This window comes from Chiloscyllium plagiosum, unplaced genomic scaffold (genome assembly GCF_037043375.1).
Source record: "Chiloscyllium plagiosum isolate Xiang-an unplaced genomic scaffold, Cpla_swu_hap1 HiC_scaffold_13, whole genome shotgun sequence".
Lineage (NCBI taxonomy): Eukaryota > Metazoa > Chordata > Chondrichthyes > Orectolobiformes > Hemiscylliidae > Chiloscyllium > Chiloscyllium plagiosum.
In genome coordinates this window covers 5,023,724-5,040,691 of record NW_028270151.1, presented here as the reverse complement: position 1 = coordinate 5,040,691, position 16,968 = coordinate 5,023,724, and the positions used below count along the sequence as shown (strand labels likewise).

The window sequence follows — 16,968 nt, the reverse complement described above, 5'->3', positions numbered from 1 at the left end:
CACACCAGAGAAAGCACCCCCCCCCAACACAAACACACAGACAAAACAACTGGAGTAAAATATATTGTAGATCCAAACCATTTTGTTTTTGCCCCCTGGCCCCTTACTTAGCAAGGCGAATGCCAGGCTGAGCCCAGTGTTCGGGTTGAAAGGGCCTCCCTCTTTCTTTCTCACTCTCTTCTCTTCCCCTCACATCACAAACAGGAAAAGCACTCGGGGATTGAGGGAATGGGGGGGGGGGAGAAAAGAATGCCAAAAAGCTTCAGCTGATCACTCAGATGTTAGCAGAGCAAATAAAAAAAGGGCGAAACGAGAGGAAATAACCACAAACTGACTCAAATAAGATAAACACACACACTCCTTTCCAATTCTTTCAGATACAAGAGTAGCTCTTTTTAAGCACACAAACAGAAAAAAAAGGGAAGAGTTAATCCAACACACCCTGCTTCTTACAAGGCTAAGGAATTCATTCTGGTGCCAGGAATTAATGTCTCCCAAGAAGAAAATCCTTGTTTTGTTTAACAAAAAGATCAAGAATAAACAAGTGGCTTCCACCACTCTTTTATATATCTCTGTTGCTGTTGTTGGAAGTAAATGTTATTACCTAGTTTGTTCCAATTCTACTGCCTGTCCTGCCACCAGCTCTCCCTCTGCCCTCTCTAACTCTCAGCCTCCACAGCTTCTCCCTCTGCCCGTGTATCCTTCCACTGCACTATTTCTCAGCTCCATCCATTCACTGTCAATGGGGGAGGGTTTGGGGATGGGGGGAGGGTAAAACCCTCTCACTCCCTTCCTGGCCTTCCACAGAGAGAGAGAGAGAGACAGAGAGATTAAAAATTAAATGAAGATGGCTTTCTTTCACCCCTTACTCATTTCCTATCATCCATACCTCAGCCTTTTCTCTCTCTCTCTCTCTTCCCTCTACATCCTTTCAAATCTACCGACGTGCAATTCTTCCCCTTTTCTTTTTTTAAAAAAGAAGAAAAAGACACAGATAATCAGCTGTATTTACAATTAATCAACTCTCTCTCTCTCTCCTTCCTCCTCCTCCTCTTCACCGTCAGGGGATCACTCCGCGGGGTCACAACCTCTCGAGTCCCGGGCGCCGTCAGTCAGGCCCGGAGCCCTTGACAATAATTTTTTTTAATTGGCCTCGCCGGGCAGCGGTGATTTTTAAAAAAAATTTCTTGTTTCCCTCCCCCCCGCCAAAATAATTAAAGTGGTGTGGGTGTCGAATTGGTGCTGTGCAGACACGGTGTAAAGTAAAACTAGTCGCGGCTGCTGTTGTTTACATTCGACGCCGTTGCTCTGGTAATGAGAAGCGTCCAAAATGGCGTCCCTGTTAAAAGGCACGCTCTTCGAAATCCGTGCTCAGGCTCCAGCACCGAGCAAGGACTACCATCAGCTACTGGTGACAGACTCCGAGGTCAGTACTGAACGGCGGGGAGGTGCTCGGGGCGTTGAGCCGGCGCGATTTTCAGGAGAAAATAAAGCAGCAGGTACAGAGCCCCCCCTGCACCCAGCCTCACCCGTCAGCACCAGGAAGGGTCACTCTCGTAGTTAACTCTCACTCCTGTCCCCACACCCCGAGACTTCCGAGCAATTTCTGTGTTTTTTTTCTCTCTTGTTGATCATGAGAGACTCTCCGTCTCACTCACTCCCCTGGCCTGAGGAGTGGGCAACGAATAGGCGAAAGTGAGGACTGTACATGCTATTTTCGAAAAGCGTTTTCGACTCTGAGGTGGGGCACCTTCAGGTTAAATCATCTCTCTCTCTAATGAGAACCCTACCGTCTGATAAGACACCTCCTCCTTTCCAATTTATTTTAAGTTAAAAACACACAATACCAGGTTATAGTCCAACAGATTTATTTGGAAGTACAAGCTATCAGAGCGCTGCTCCTTCGTCAGGTAGCCAGTCGGGCAGGATCATAGGACACCGAGTTTATAGTAAACGATTGAAGTGTCATACAACTGATGCGATGTCTTGAACAAACCTAAATTGCTGTTACATCATTGATCACTTAGAATGGGGTTGTAGATTTTGATTCATTAATATGCAAATCAAAAAGCTTCTTTCAAGTCACATTCCTGAGATAACTTAAGGTTTTATAAAAGTAAGGGTGACATCTCAGTTCAGACGATGCATTAAAGGTCTGAGGTCAGAGTCTATCTGTACCCCAACTGTGCGTCAGATTGGTTCTACCAATTTACTTTAAATAAAAGCTTTTTTAAAAAAAAAGCTGGAGGAGGTTGGGAGAGTAACACACTTTGCAAGCAGCGTCTCCCAAGGCTAAGGGATTCGTTCTTAGTGCCAGAATGCCTCCAAGAGAAAATGCTTGACTTATTCATTTGTTTTAAAAGATCAAAAATAAACAAGTGGGATTTCTCTCTCTCTCTCTCTCTCTCTCTCTCTCTCTTCTCCCGTTGCTATTGTTTGGTGATTTCACCTTTTGCAAAAATCAAATCTGGAACTGAGGATGCTGGACATCTGAAGCCAAAAGAGAAATTGCTGAAGAAACTCAGCAGGACTGGCAATGGAACAGAGTTAACAGACCCTTCATCAGAACGCTCATTGGACCAGAAACGTTATCTCAGTTTCTCTCTCCACAGATGTTGTCAGCCCTGCTGAGTTTCTTCAGCAATTTCTGCTACTATTATAGGCTTTGTCAGTCTGCTTTTGGCAATGCCAGTAATTTGTGTGGTAATTTCAGCCAGCTGGTTTGTGTTTTCTTCCATTGACATCAATAGAGATTAGGAAATGTCCTTTTACTTTTCTATGAAACCATTTCAGATGCGCCCTCTCCAACACTGAGGGGAGGAGTGTGCTGGAGAACCCACTGTTCAACCAGTCGCTCTTCACCATTAAATTTCTTGATTCAATCATCAAAATTGCCAACTCCAGTCTTTTCTGTGATTAGTCAGAACAAAAGAAACCCCCAGACCAGTTTATTGAACTCAAAAATCATCAGTTTACTGTCAACAATACTTAATCTTTATCAAGAGTTGCCAATTGCTTTAACATCTAAACTGTGATCAGAATTAAAACAACATCTCCTTTAATTTGTCTCACAGTACACAAAAAGATGAGACTTTGAGAAAGGTTTTGTTTCAAGGCAAAGGGGGAAAAGAAACCCCGTGGACTAAACATCTAACATCAAAAGATTGAATGTAATAACTCTTCAGCTCTGCTTTTCCTGTTGAATAACAGCAACACCATTGATGGTAGATAAAGTCTGACTCCAATTAACTTGGATTTGAATTTTTGGAACATTGTCATAATCCAGTTTTTTTTATGTCACATGTACTGAAGTACAGTCTGCAGAACAGGCAGATCACAATAAGCAGGGATGTACAGATCAAAGGTTGTAAAATAAAAACTTAGATTACATTGTGTAGGTGAGATCAGCATTAGCGAGATCAGCATTATTTGAGATTAGACAGTCCATTCATCAGTCTAATAACACCTGAGAAAAAGCTGTTTCTGAACCTATTGGTGTGTGGGTTCAAGCTTCTATCTTCTGCCTAATGCAAGAGTTTGTCGGAGGTCATTACCGGGGTGCAATGCATCTTTGGTGTTGGCAGCCCTTCCGCAGCAACTAACCAGGTAAATGGAATCTGTGGATGGATGGTTGGCTCCTGTGATGGTCTGGGCTGTGCACGCAATTTTCTGTAGTTTTTTTACGGTCCTGGGCAGAGCAGTTGCCATACTTTGTCATTATGCACCTGAACAGTATGCTTTCCATGGTGCATCTGTAAAGGTTGGTGAGGGTCCTTATGGACTTGCCAAATATGTTGAGGTTTTATCATGATGCAAGTGTTGAACTGGGGTGGACAATGTTAAAAATCACGTAACACCAGGTTATAGTCCAACAGGTTTATTTGGAAGTGTAACCTTTCAGAGTGTTGTTCCTTAGTCAGATAGCTAGTGTGACATTAAAGAGTTAACTTGCTCTGCTGACCTGCAGGAAATTGGATGTCCTAAGGATAGGGTGGGATGCCTCTGACTGACAGATTGTAAGAATTATATTATCATCTCCTATTATTCAGAGCCATTTACGTGGCCATTTACTTGCCATTCAGAGCGGTTTACATTGTCATATCCTATTATTTACATTTTCGTCCTCTGTTCACAAATCAATAAGAACATTACAGTTGGAATTTGACTACTCCCCTATAGTTACAAAAAAAACCTATTTGCAACAGATTTGACCACTAAGGGATGATTTAAATTATATTGTTTCTGGAGATGGTCAGGTCACTTCATTGTGTCTTGAGTAGCATGTGACTGTGAGAGGATGGCTGAGGTTTGTCTTGTGGGCATTGCTAACTGTGATATAAATATTTTGTATAAAGGAAGGACTGTTTCTTTGTTCGGGGAGAACTTTGACACAACTCCACAAGCCCTACGAGGTGTGTTAAAAGTTCCTCCAGAAATCTTGTACTGTACTGTGCTTAATAAAATTTTGGTTGTTCACAGAAGTTGGCATGTTGCAGTTTGCATCAAGTGTGTAAGAATCTCCAGAAAAAAATAATTTAACAGCTAGTGGGGCAAGATCAAAGTACCGTACAACTGATGTGATGTATTGAACAAACTTAAGTCGCTGTTCAGTTTTTAATCACTTGGAATGGGGTTGCAGGTTTTGATTGATATGTAAATCACAGAACTTCTTTCAAGTCACAGTCCCAAGATAACTTAAGGTTTTTTTTAAAAAGTGATATCTCAGATAAGATAATGCACTGAAGGTGTGAGGTTAGCAACTGTTTGTATTCCAACTTGAATCAGACTGGTCCTATTTCCAAAGTAGGAATTTATAAAATGTCACATGGACTGACAGCCTGCAGATTGTGTACTTTTTGATCAAAATAAAATGTCATCAGGTAGACCAAAACACTGGCATTTGAAAACTCTATCAGATTTCCAGAACCTTCTCCTGAGAACAGGATTTTAGGGAAAGGCTTGCAACTTCTGGAATGTTGTCTTTACTCTGACTCTTATGTCTAATCAAGTCCAGAGAGAGTTTCTAGGAATTGCTAGAGGTTACCTAGCTATCTCAAAGCTAGGTCTTCCTCATTATTTAAGGGAATTTACACCTCTCTCATCTTGAAAGTTTTGATCAGCTGCTTACTCAAAACCTTTTGATTTCCAATTTAAAAAAAACAGTTGCTTACAACTTTGCCTGAAAATTAAAACAATAATGCAATCACATGGTTTAAAAACTCTCTTAATCCAGGAATGGACAAATAGTCCAAAAATGTAATTAATTAATTTCAGATAACCCTATATTTAAAAAAAAAATTCCAAACAATATTTTTTGAAAGTGGAGACACAGGTAGACAGGATAGTGAAGAAGACATTTGGTATGCTTTCTTTTTCTGGTCAGAGCATTGAGTATAGGGGTTGAGCGGTCATGTTGCGGCTGTACAGGACATTGGTTAGGCCACTTTTGGAATATTGTATACAATTCTGGTCTCCCACCTATTGGAAGGATGTTGTGAAACTTGAAACGGTTCAAAAAAGATTTACAAGGACGTTGCCAGGGTTGGAGGATTTGAGCTATGGCGAGAGGCTAAATAGGCTGGGGCTGTTTTCCCGAGAGCGTCAGAGGCTGGGGGGGTGACCTTACAGAGGTCTATAAAATCATGAGACGTGGATAGGATAAATAGAAAAGGTATTTTCCCTGGGGTTGGTTAGTCCAGAAGTAGAGGGCATATGGTTAGGGTGAGAGGGGAAAGATTTAAAAGGAACCTAAGAGGCAACCTTCTCACACAGAGGGTGGTGCATGTATGGAATGAGATGCCAGAGGAAGTGGTGGAGGCTGGTACAATTACAACATTTTAAATGGTATGGGGTGAGCATGTGAATAGAAAGGTTTAGAGGGATATGGGCCAAATGCTGGCAAATGGGACTAGATTAGGTTAGGATATCTGATCGACATGGACAAGTTGGACCAAAGGGTCTGTTTCCATCCTGTACGTTTCTATGGCTCGATATAAGTTTGCTCGCTGAGCTGGAAGGTTTGTTTTCCGACGTTTCGTCACCATACTAGGTAACATCATCAGTGAGTCTCCGGTGAAGCACTGCTGGTATGGCCCACTTTTTTATTTATGTGTTTAGGTTTCCTTAGGTTGGTGATGGAATTTCCTGTGGTGATATCCTTTCCTGTTCTTTTTCTCAGGGATTGGTAAATGGGATCCAAGTCAATGTGTTTGTTGATAGAGTTCCGGTTGAAATGCCATGCTTCTCGGAATTCTCATGTGTGTCTCTGGCTTGTCCCAGGATGGATGTGTTGTCCCAGCTGAAGTGGTGTCCTTTCTCATTTACCAGCCCCTGAGAAAAAGAACAGAAAATGACATCATCACAGAAAATGACATCACCAACCCAAGGAAACCTAAACACATAAATAAAAAGCGGGCCATATCACCAATGCTTCACCGGAGGTTCACTGACAATGTTATCTCGTATGGTGACAAAATGTCTGAAAACGAATCTTCCAGCTCAGCAAGCAAACTTATATCCAGAACCTCAACCTGAGCTAAACGTCTTCTCAAAAGTCGCTAATCTCTATGACCCTATGATTCTAGTAAGGTGCAATTTTCAGTAAAGTTTAACTCTGATACTCCTGACTTGATGTAAGTTTATAATCTGACTTGAGAGCTTTGGTTCTAGAATAGACTGAAATAGGTTTTTGATTTTTAGTTTAGTAAAAGTGACCTTTTTTTAATACTGTTAGGATTTCTCTTTAAAGCACTGGATCAAAATAGCATTTCCTAGAAATTGTGTGACTTAAGCTAAATGACGAAACAAACTACCCAGTCAGCAAATTGTTGAAGTGCTTGCTAAAGGCCAGAAACAGTTTCATTTTAAACGGAAAGATTTGTTCAGACAGATGTGCTGTTTGACAGCCTGAAAGCAGTCTAAGCAACTGGAAAAAGCCCCAGGTTATTCAGTGAGAAAAGTCAGTCTATGTCTTTAAGTCTTGGTGATAGATGGAGAGAATCAGATCTGAATGTAGAGAAATTCTTGTAAATTAACTTAAAGAAATAAAGAGATGATAGAATTAATACTTCACTCAGGTTGAGTGTCTGCAAAGGAAACTGTTGAGTGAAAAATGGTTGACTCTTTCAATTTGCTGGTTTATGTTTGGATATTTTCAGAATGTCGCATGTGGCTTTGTTTTTTTTTTCATTTCTTTTGTGTAATAAACTTCAATGTTATGTTGGTAAAAATACATGGGCAGCTTCTTGTGAATGTGTCCACTGACTGACCACCAAAGTAAATAAATTTCAAGTAAAACTTGTGCCCTATCAAGCTGGATTTCACTCTCTGATCTGACCTGATCAGCTTAGCTTAGATGAGATTCCCTACAGTGTGGAAACAGGCCCTTTGGCCCAACAAGTCCACACCGACCCTCTGAAGAGTAACTCACCCAGACACACTTCCCTCTGACTAATGCACCTAACACTATGGGCAGATTAGAATGGCCAATTCACCTGACCTGCACATCTTTGGACTGTGGAAGGAAACCGGAGCACCCAGAGGAAACCCACGCAGACACTGGGAGAATGTGCAAACTCCACACAGACAGTCGCCTAAGGCTGAAATCAAGCCTGGATCCCTGGTGCTGTGAGGCAACAGTGCTAACCACTGAGCCACCATGGTGCCCACACGGTGGGTCACAGCTTGGATCGTCATCAGTGAGACACAAATGTTACATCTTTTACAATAGGAAGGTAACTTGGTAATTGGCCATTGTGCGTGCAGATCCTTTTGGGAGAGAAAATTTGTTTTATAGACAGAGAGGCTCCACTCCACGTTAAACACAGGACAAGCTAAGGATGAACTACCAGAGCCAATATGGGATTCAAACCTTTACTGTTTTTGTATTCTGGATTGCACTTTAACCGTCTATACAACTGAGCTGACCAGCTCCCCGCCCAATAGAAAGAAACCTCTGCTTAACTTGAAATGTAACGTAAAGACTCGGTGATAAACACTTCTGGAGAGAAAACAAGCTAATATTTCAGAATGCAATTGACATAAATGTGTTTTATAAATAGATAAAGAGTAAGAGGATAGCTAAGGCAAGTTTACAACCAGTTAAACACTAGAAAAGTATCCTGTGTGGCAATACAGCACATGGCACAGTTCTTAATGAGTATTTTGCATCTGTTTTCACAAACAGAGGATCAAAGCAGGAATCACAGTCTAAATTTTGTGTGGGAGGAAATATTAGCATCCATGAAAGTGGATCAATCACCAAACCTAGATGTAATGTATCCCATGCTGTTAATGCAAGCAAGGGAAGAGACAGCAAAATCTCTAACCATTATTTTCCAACCTTCTCTCGCTATAGGCAAGGTCATAGAATAATAGTCATAGAGATGTACAGCATGGAAACAGACCCTTCGGTCCAACCTGTCCATGCCGACCAGATATCCCAACCCAATCTAGTCCCATGTGCCAGCACCCGGCCCATATCCCTGCAAACCCTTCCTATTCATACACCCATCCAAATGCCTCTTAAATGTTGCAATTGTATCAGCCTCCACCACTTCTGGCAGCTCATTCCATACACGTACCACCCTCTGTGTGGAAAAGTTGCCGCGTAGGTCTCTTTGATAACTTTCCCCTCTCACCCTAAACCTATGCCCTCTAGTTCTGGACTCCCTGACCCCAGGGAAGAAATATTATCTATTTACCTTATCCACGCCCCTCATAATTTTGTAAACCTCTATAAGGTCACCCCTCAGCCTCCAACGCTCCAGGGAAAACAGCCCCAGCTTGCTCACTCTCTCCCTATAGCTCAAATCCTCCAATCCTGGCAACATCCTTGTAAATCCTTTCTGAACCCTTTCACAACATCTTTCCAATAGGAAAGAGACCAGAATTGCACGCAATATTCCAACAGTGGCCTAACCAATGTCCTGTACAGTCCCAACTCCTGTCCTCAACACTCTGACCAATAAAGGAAAGCATACCAAATGCCTTCATCACTATCCTATCTACCTGCAACTCCACTTTCAAGGAGCTATGAATCTGCACTCTAAGGTCTCTTTGTTCAGCAACACTCCCTAGGACCTTACCATTAAGTGTATAAGTCCTGCTGAGATTTGCTTTCCCAAAATGCAGCACCTCGCATTTATCTGAATTAAACTCCATCTGCCACTTCTCAGCCCATTGGCCCATCTGGTCAAGATCCTGTTGTAATCTGAGATAACCCTCCTCACTGTCCACTACACCTCCAATTTTAGTCTCATCTGCAAACTTACTAACTGTACCTCTTATGCTCGCATCCAAATCATTTATGTAAATGACAAAAAGTAGAGGACCCAGCACCGATCCTTGTTGGACTCCACTGGTCACAGGCCTCCAGTCTGTAAAACAACCCTCCACCACCACCCTCTGTCTTCTACCTTTGAGCCAGTTCTGTATCCAAGTGGCTAGTTCTCCCTGTATTCCGTGTGATCTAACTTTGCTAATCAGTCTCCCATGGGGAACCTTGACGAACGCCTTAATGAAGTCCATATAGATCACATCTACCACTCAGCCCTCATCAATCCTCTTTGTTACTTCCTCAAAAAACTCAATCAAGTTTGTGAGACATGATTTCCCATGCATAAAACCATGTTGACTATCCCTAATCTGTCCTTGCCTTTCCAAATACATGTACATCCTGTCCCTCAGGATTTCCTCCAACAACTTGCCCACCACCGAGGTCAGGCTCACCGGTCTATAGTTCCCTGGCTTGTCTTTACCATCCTTCTTAAACAGTGGCACCACGTTAGCCAACCTCCAGTCTTCCAGCACCTCACCTGTGACTATCGATGATACAAATATCTCAGCAAGAGGCCCAGCAATCACTTCTCTGGCTTCCCACAGAGTTCTCAGGGACACCTAATCAGGTCTGGGGGATTTATCCACTTTTATGCGTTTCAAGACATCCAGCACTTCCTCCTCTGTAATATGGACTTTTTGCAAGATGTCACCATCCACTTCCCTACAGTCTATATCTTCCATGTCCTTCAGTAAATACTGATTCAAAATACTCATTTAGTATCTCTCCCATTTTCTGTGGCTCCACACAAAGGCCGCCTTGCTGATCTTCGAGGGGCCCTATTCTCTCCCTATTTACCCTTTTGTCCTTTATATATTTTTAAAAACTCTTTAGATTCTCCTTAATTCTATTTGCCAAAGCTATCTCATGCCCTCCTGATTTCCCTCTTAAGTATACTTCTACTTTCTTTATACTCTTCTAAAGATTCACTCAATCAATCCTGTCTGTACCTGACGTATGCTTCCTTCTTTTTCTTAATCAAACCCTCAATTTCTTTAGTCATCCAGCCTTCCCTTTCACTGTAATAGGAATATACTTTCTCTGGATTCTCGTTGTCTCATTTCTGAAGGCTTCCCATTTTCCAGCGAAACTTTACCTGCAAACATCTGCCCCCAATCAGATTTGGAAAGTTCTTGCCTAATACTGTCAAAATTGGCCTTTCTCCAATTTAGACTATTAACTAACTAAGCAGAGATGGCTGGGCAGGTGATGTGTTGTTGCTGTATGATGTGGGAGCTGGCTGATCCCATTGTGAACGGCAGTGACCACATCTGCAGCAAGTGTTGGTTGCTGGAAGAACTCCGGATCAGAGTTGATGATCTGGAATCTGAGCTTCAAACACTGCGGCACATCCGGGAGGGGGAGAGTTACCTGGATGCTCTGTTTCAGGAGGCAGTCACACCTGGGAGGTTAAGTAATTCACATTCAGCTAGTGATCAGGCACAAAAGAGTGTGACTGTAAGTGAGGCAGGTAGGGGGAACCGGAGTTCAGGAGTGGAGGAGCCTCAGCCCTTGACCTTGTCCAACAGGTACGAGATTCTTGCTCCCTGTTCGGATGAGGAAAAGGGCTCTGGACAGGATGAGCCAGCTGACCACGGCACCATGGTCCAGAAGGCCATTCAAGAGGGGGGAGCTAATAGACAAGTAGTGGTTATAGGGGATTCTATAATTAGGGGGACAGATAGTATCCTTTGCAAGCCGGATCGGGAGTCTCGCATGGTGTGTTGCCTGCCCGGTGCCAGGGTGCGAGACATCTCCGACCGTCTTGAAAGGATATTGGAGCGGGAGGGGGAAGATCCAGTTGTTGTGGTCCACGTTGGTACCAACAACATAGGCAAGACTAGGGTGGAGGACCTGTTTGGGCATTACGAAGCACTAGGCAGGAAATTGAAGCACAGGTCCTCAAGGGTCATAATCTCCGGATTACTGCCCGAGCCACGTGCCAATTGGCATAGGGACAAGAAAATTAGGCAAGTAAACACGTGGCTAAGGGATTGGTGTGGGAAAGAGGGATTCCACTTCATGGGGCATTGGCATCAGTTTTGGAACAGGGGGGATCTGTACCGTTGGGACGGTCTCCACCTGAACCGATCAGGTACCAATGTTCTAGCGAAGAGGATAAATAGGGTGGTCAGTAGGACTTTAAACTTCTGAGTTGGGGGGAAGGGAAAGTGAAAGCGACAGGGAGTATGGAGGTAAATGGCAAGATAAGCAGCAGGATAGCATGTTTCCAGGCGGATTTAAAATTGAGGCAGACTGAGAATGCAGTAAAAAGCAAGGATAACTTAGGACATATGACTTCCAACATCTCTAATGATAAGGAAGTTAGCATTAAGGCACTTTACCTGAATGCTCGTAGCATACATAACAAAGCCGATGAACTAATGGCACAGATAATAGTGAATGATTATGATGTAGTAGGCATCACAGAGACTTGGTTACAGGGGGGTCAGGACTGGCAGTTAAACCTCCATGGTTTTTCAACTTATCGAAAAGACAGAGAGGTGGGCAGAGGGGGTGGGGTTGCCTTGTTAGTTAAGAACAAAATTAAATCTATGGTATTTAATGACATAGCATCGGATGATGTGGAGTCTGTGTGGGTGGAATTGAGGAACCACAAAGGCAAAAAAAACATAATTGGAGTTGTGTATAGACCTCCTAACAGTGGTCAGGACCAGGGACGCAACATGTACCGGGAAATAGAGAAGGCATGTCAGAAAGGCAAGGTTACATTGATCATGGGAGACTTCAATATGCAGGTGGACTGGGTAAATAATGTTGTTAGTGGATCTAAAGAAAGGGAATTCATGGAATGCTTACAGGATGGCTTTTTGGAACAGCTTGTCATGGAGCCCACAAGAGAGCAGGCTATTCTGGACCTAGTGCTTTGCAATGAACCAGACTCTTTAAAAGATCTTAAAGTAAGGGAACCCTTAGGAAGTAGCGACCATAATATGATAGAGTTCAGTCTGGAGTTTGAAAGGGAGAAGGCAAAATCGGATGTAATGGTGTTACAGTTGAATAAAGGTAATTATGAGGGCATGAGAGAGGAACTGACTAAAATAGACTGGAAGCAGAGGCTAACCGGGAAGACAGTAGAGCAAAAATGGCAGGAATTTGTAGGTATAATTGAGGACACTGTACAGAGGTTCATTCCCAAGAAAAGAAAGATTAACCGGGGAGGGATTAGACAACCTTGGCTGACAAAGGAAGTCAGGAAATGTATTAAAGAAAAAGAGAGAGACTATAAAGTGGCTAAGAACAGTGGGAAATCAGAAGATTGGGAAGGATACAAAAGCAAACAGAGGATAACAAAGAGTGTAATACGAAAGGAGAGGATCAAATATGAAGGTAGGCTAGCCAGTAATATTAGAAATAATAGTAAAAGTTTCTTTCAGTACATAAGAAACAAACAACAGGCAAAAGTAGACATTGGGCCACTTCAAACTGATGCAGGAAGCCTAATGATGGGAGATAAGGAAATAGCAGGAGAACTTAACAAGTACTTTGCGTCAGTCTTCACAGTGGAAGACATGAGTAATATCCCAAAAATTAAAAGGTGTCACGGGGCTGAGTTGAGTATGGTTGCCATTACGAAAGAGATAGTGCTAGAAAAGTTAAAAAGTCTTAAAATTGATAAATCTCCTGGCCCCGATGGGATACACCCTAGAGTTCTGAGAGAGGTGGCTGAGGAAATAGCAGAGGCATTGGTTGAGATCTTTCAAGAGTCACTGGAGTCAGGAAAGGTCCCGGATGATTGGAAGATGGCTGTTGTAACCCCCTTGTTCAAGAAAGGATCAAGGCAAAAGATGGAAAATTATAGGCCAATCAGCTTAACCTCGGTTGTTGGTAAAATTCTCGAATCCATCATTAAGGATGAGGTTTCTAAATTCTTGGAAGAGCAGAGTCTGATTAGAACAAGTCAACATGGATTTAGTAAAGGGAGGTCATGCCTGACAAACCTGTTGGAATTTTTTGAAGAGGTAACAAGTAGGTTAGACCAGGGAAACCCAGTGGATGTGGTCTATCTAGACTTTCAAAAGGCCTTTGATAAGGTGCCACACGGGAGGCTGCTGAGCAAGGTGAGGGCCCATGGTGTTCGAGGTGAGCTGCTGGGATGGATTGAGGATTGGCTGCCTTCTCACAGAAGGCAGAGAGTTGGGATCAAAGGTTCTTTTTCAGAATGGCAGCCGGTGACGAGCGGTGTCCCGCAGGGTTCGGTGCTGGGGCCACAGCTGTTCGCATTATATATTAATGATTTGGATGAGGGAACCGGGGGCATTCTAGCGAAGTTTGCCGATGATACGAAGTTAGGTGGACAGGCAGGTAGTACTGAGGAAGTGGGGAGGATACAGAAGGATCTAGACAGGTTGGGAGAGTGGTCCAGGAAATGGCTGATGGAATTTAACGTGAGCAAGTGCGAGGTCTTGCACTTTGGCAAAAAGAATAAAAGCATAGACTACTTTCTAAATGGTGAGAAAATTAATAAAGCCAAAGCACAAAGGGATCTGGGAGTGCTAGTTGAGGATTCTCTGAAGGTAAACATGCAGGTTGAGTCCGTGATTAAGAAATCGAATGCAATGTTGTCTCTTATCTCAAGAGGGTTGGAATATAAAAGCAGAGATGTACTACTAAGACTTTATAAAGCTCTGGTTAGGCCCCATTTGGAGTACTGTGTCCAGTTTTGGTCCCCACACCTCAGGAAGGACATACTGGCACTGGAACGTGTCCAGCGGAGATTCACACGGATGATCCCTGGAATGACAGGTCTAACATATGAGGAACGGCTGAGGATACTGGGATTGTATTCATTGGAGTTTAGAAGATTAAGGGGAGACTTAATAGAGACGTACAAAATAATACATGGCTTGGAAAAGGTGGATGCTAGGAAATTGTTTCAGTTAAACGAGGAGACTAGGACCCGTGGACACAGCCTTAGAATTAGAGGGGGTCATTTCAGAACAGAAATGCGGAGACATTTCTTCAGCCAGAGAGTGGTGGGCCTGTGGAATTCATTGCCACGGAGTGCAGTGGAAGCCGGGACGCTAAATGTCTTCAAGGCCGAGATTGATAGATTCTTGTTGTCTAGAGGAATTAAGGGCTACGGGGAGAACGCTGGTAAGTGGAGCTGAAATGCGCATCAGCCTTGATTGAATGGCGGAGTGGACTCGATGGGCCGAATGGCCTTACTTCCACTCCTATGTCTTATGGTCTTATGGGTAGAAGTGACCTTTACAAGAAGGATGGGTTGCACCTGAATTGGAATGGGACTAATATACTGGCAGGGAGCTTTGCTGGAGCTGCTCGGGAGGATTTAAACAAGTAAGGTGGCGGGGGGCGGTGGGGGGGGGGCGCGGAAAACCCAGTGAGATAATGAGGAAAGAGATCAATCTGAGACTGGTACAGTTGAGAACAGAAGCAAGTCAAACAGGCAGGGACAAGTTAGGACTAATAAATTAAACTACATTTATTTCAATGTAAGGAGCCTAACAAAGACGGCAGATGAACTCAGGGCATGGTTAGGAACATGGGACTGGGATATCGTAGCAATTACAGAAACATGGCTCAGGGATTTTCATGGGATCACTTCAAGGATTGTATCAAGTCAAGAAAGCAGCTCACCATCATCTTCTCCAACACAATTACGAATAGGCAATAAATACTACCGAGTCAGTGACTCTCTCTCTCTCTCTCTCTTTCCTGCAATGACCTCACCATGTGCTTCCTTTGTCTGTTCTTCTCCCTTTTTAAAACTGCTGTTGTTTTGACTTTTTTTTTCCAAAGTTCCAAAACAATGCAACAGCTTATGAAACCGTAATTGCTGCTCCTGGAATTTGAGGAAGTCACCCCAAGGTGTCAGAAGGATTCTTAAAATTGTCGCATTGAAATAGGGGGAAGAGAGAGCTCATGTAATTACAAGCTAGTTAGTTTCCTTCCTCCATAGATGCTGTCCAGCGGCTTCAAGGCCTGAATCAAGAGTCACCACAATGGCAGCAGTGTATATTATTTATAAGATGCACTGCCGGAAATTACCAAGGCTCTTTCCCCAGTATCTTCTAAACCTGAATCTCTATCATCGAAAGGACAATGACAGCGATTTGAGTAACAACTTCATCTGCAAATTCTTCTCCAAGCCAAATGTCATTCTGACTGGAATCTGAATCTCTGATACTTCATTGCCGCTGGGTCAAAATCCTGGAATGCCCTTCACGCGTCCCTACACTTCAAGGATTGTTTCAAGTCAAGAAAGCAGCTCACCATCATCTTCTCCAACACAATTACGAATAGGCAATAAATACTACCGAGTCAGTGATGATCCCATGAAAATCTTTTTAAAATGTCCAACCTTTGTGGTGGACATGTTGGAAAAGCGTTCTGACAGACAGTTTAATTCATCGTTCAGAGGAACACAAATTAATTGAGGATAGCAAACAAGGATTTGTTCGGGAAATATAATGTCTGATTAAGGTGTGAACTGCGGTAAGACATGAATGGACTGGTTAAGTTCGCAGAATGGTGGCAAATGGTCCTCAAACCAGAAGATTAAAGGCCAATCAATGTGAGGCTTTGTAAAATCATTTGGTCAAATAGCTCATCCTATAACCAGGTTGTTGCAGTGAAAAATGCACAGTGAAAAATGAAAAGTCCAACACAAAAGGCCTCCATCAGCACGGTGGCTTAGTGGTTAGCACTGCTGCCTCACTGCGCCAGGGACCCAGGTTCAATTCCAGCCTTGGGCAACTGTCTGTTTGGAGTTTGCACTTTCCCCCGGTGTCTGTGTGGGTTTCCTCCCACAGTCCAAAGATGTGCAGATTAGGTGAATTGGCCATTCTAAATTTCCCATAGTGTTAGGTGCATTAGTCAGGGGTGAATGTAGGGGAATGGATCTGGGTGGGTTGCACTTTGAAGGTTCAGTGTGGACTTGTAGGGAATCTAATCTAATCTAATTTCATTTTGTGCATCTCACCAGCCAAAACAAAAAAAAAATTGCTGCTGACTTTCACTTAACCAATGACTACTCCTTTATCTTTCGGGAGGACAAACAGGCAAGTGAATACAATGTTAATGGAAGGATTCAAAAAGTTGTTGTAGAGCTGAATGAACCTTGAAATGTATATCTACAGAATTCTGGAGATGGCAGGAGGCCAACATTCCCTCTAAGCTGCATGGGTCCACTCCAAGATTCGTGCATGCCACTTGGAGTCTGCACACTCCAAGTTGCTGCATTGACTTACAGTACAGGAAGTCACTGCCGCATGTTGGCCTTGAAGGCCCATACAGTTGGAAAGAAAATTAGAAGGAAAGCTGGTCAGGATATCTGGGACTGCATAAAACACTTGTTAGTTTAAATGTATTATAATACATATTGTTGTGGTCATGACATTGAAGGAAGGATATGATCTCAGTGGAGGATACAAAAGAGATTCTCAAGGATGTTCCTATCAAAGGAGAAATTTAACGATGATGGAAGACTGGATAGGCTGCTAATGTTTTCTTTGGAACAGATGAGGCTGAGGGGAAGTTTTAACTGATGTGCATAAAATAATAGGGGAGCATAGAGTGCAGGGAAAGGATCTAGTTCTATCAGTAGAGAGGTCAATAACTGAAAGATTTGGGAGGAACAGTAGGCC

At 43.0% G+C, this 16,968-nt stretch overlaps 2 protein-coding genes across 4 annotated transcripts in view; one reads left to right on the top strand and one right to left on the bottom strand.

Annotated features, from left to right (window-relative positions):
• trip12 (thyroid hormone receptor interactor 12) overlaps positions 1-659 on the bottom strand; it is a 216,345-nt gene extending 215,686 nt beyond the window's left edge. The window contains exon 1 of one of the 2 annotated variants that reach the window (XM_043702803.2): positions 605-659. The gene's annotated coding sequence lies outside the window, so the exon portion shown is untranslated. Of the gene's footprint in view, positions 1-78; positions 98-604 lie in introns of those variants that run through there. The other variant, XM_043702804.2, reaches the window with a different exon arrangement.
• Positions 660-1,180: 521 nt separating this feature from the next.
• LOC122556228 (F-box only protein 36-like) overlaps positions 1,181-16,968 on the top strand; it is an 86,712-nt gene continuing 70,924 nt past the window's right edge. Inside the window, exon 1 of one of the 2 annotated variants that reach the window (XM_087993298.1) lies at positions 1,181-1,426. In XM_087993298.1, the coding sequence (XP_087849424.1) occupies positions 1,315-1,426 (112 nt within the window). In that variant the 5' untranslated portion in view covers positions 1,181-1,314. The remainder of the gene's footprint in view (positions 1,427-16,968) is intronic. The other variant, XM_043702814.2, reaches the window with a different exon arrangement.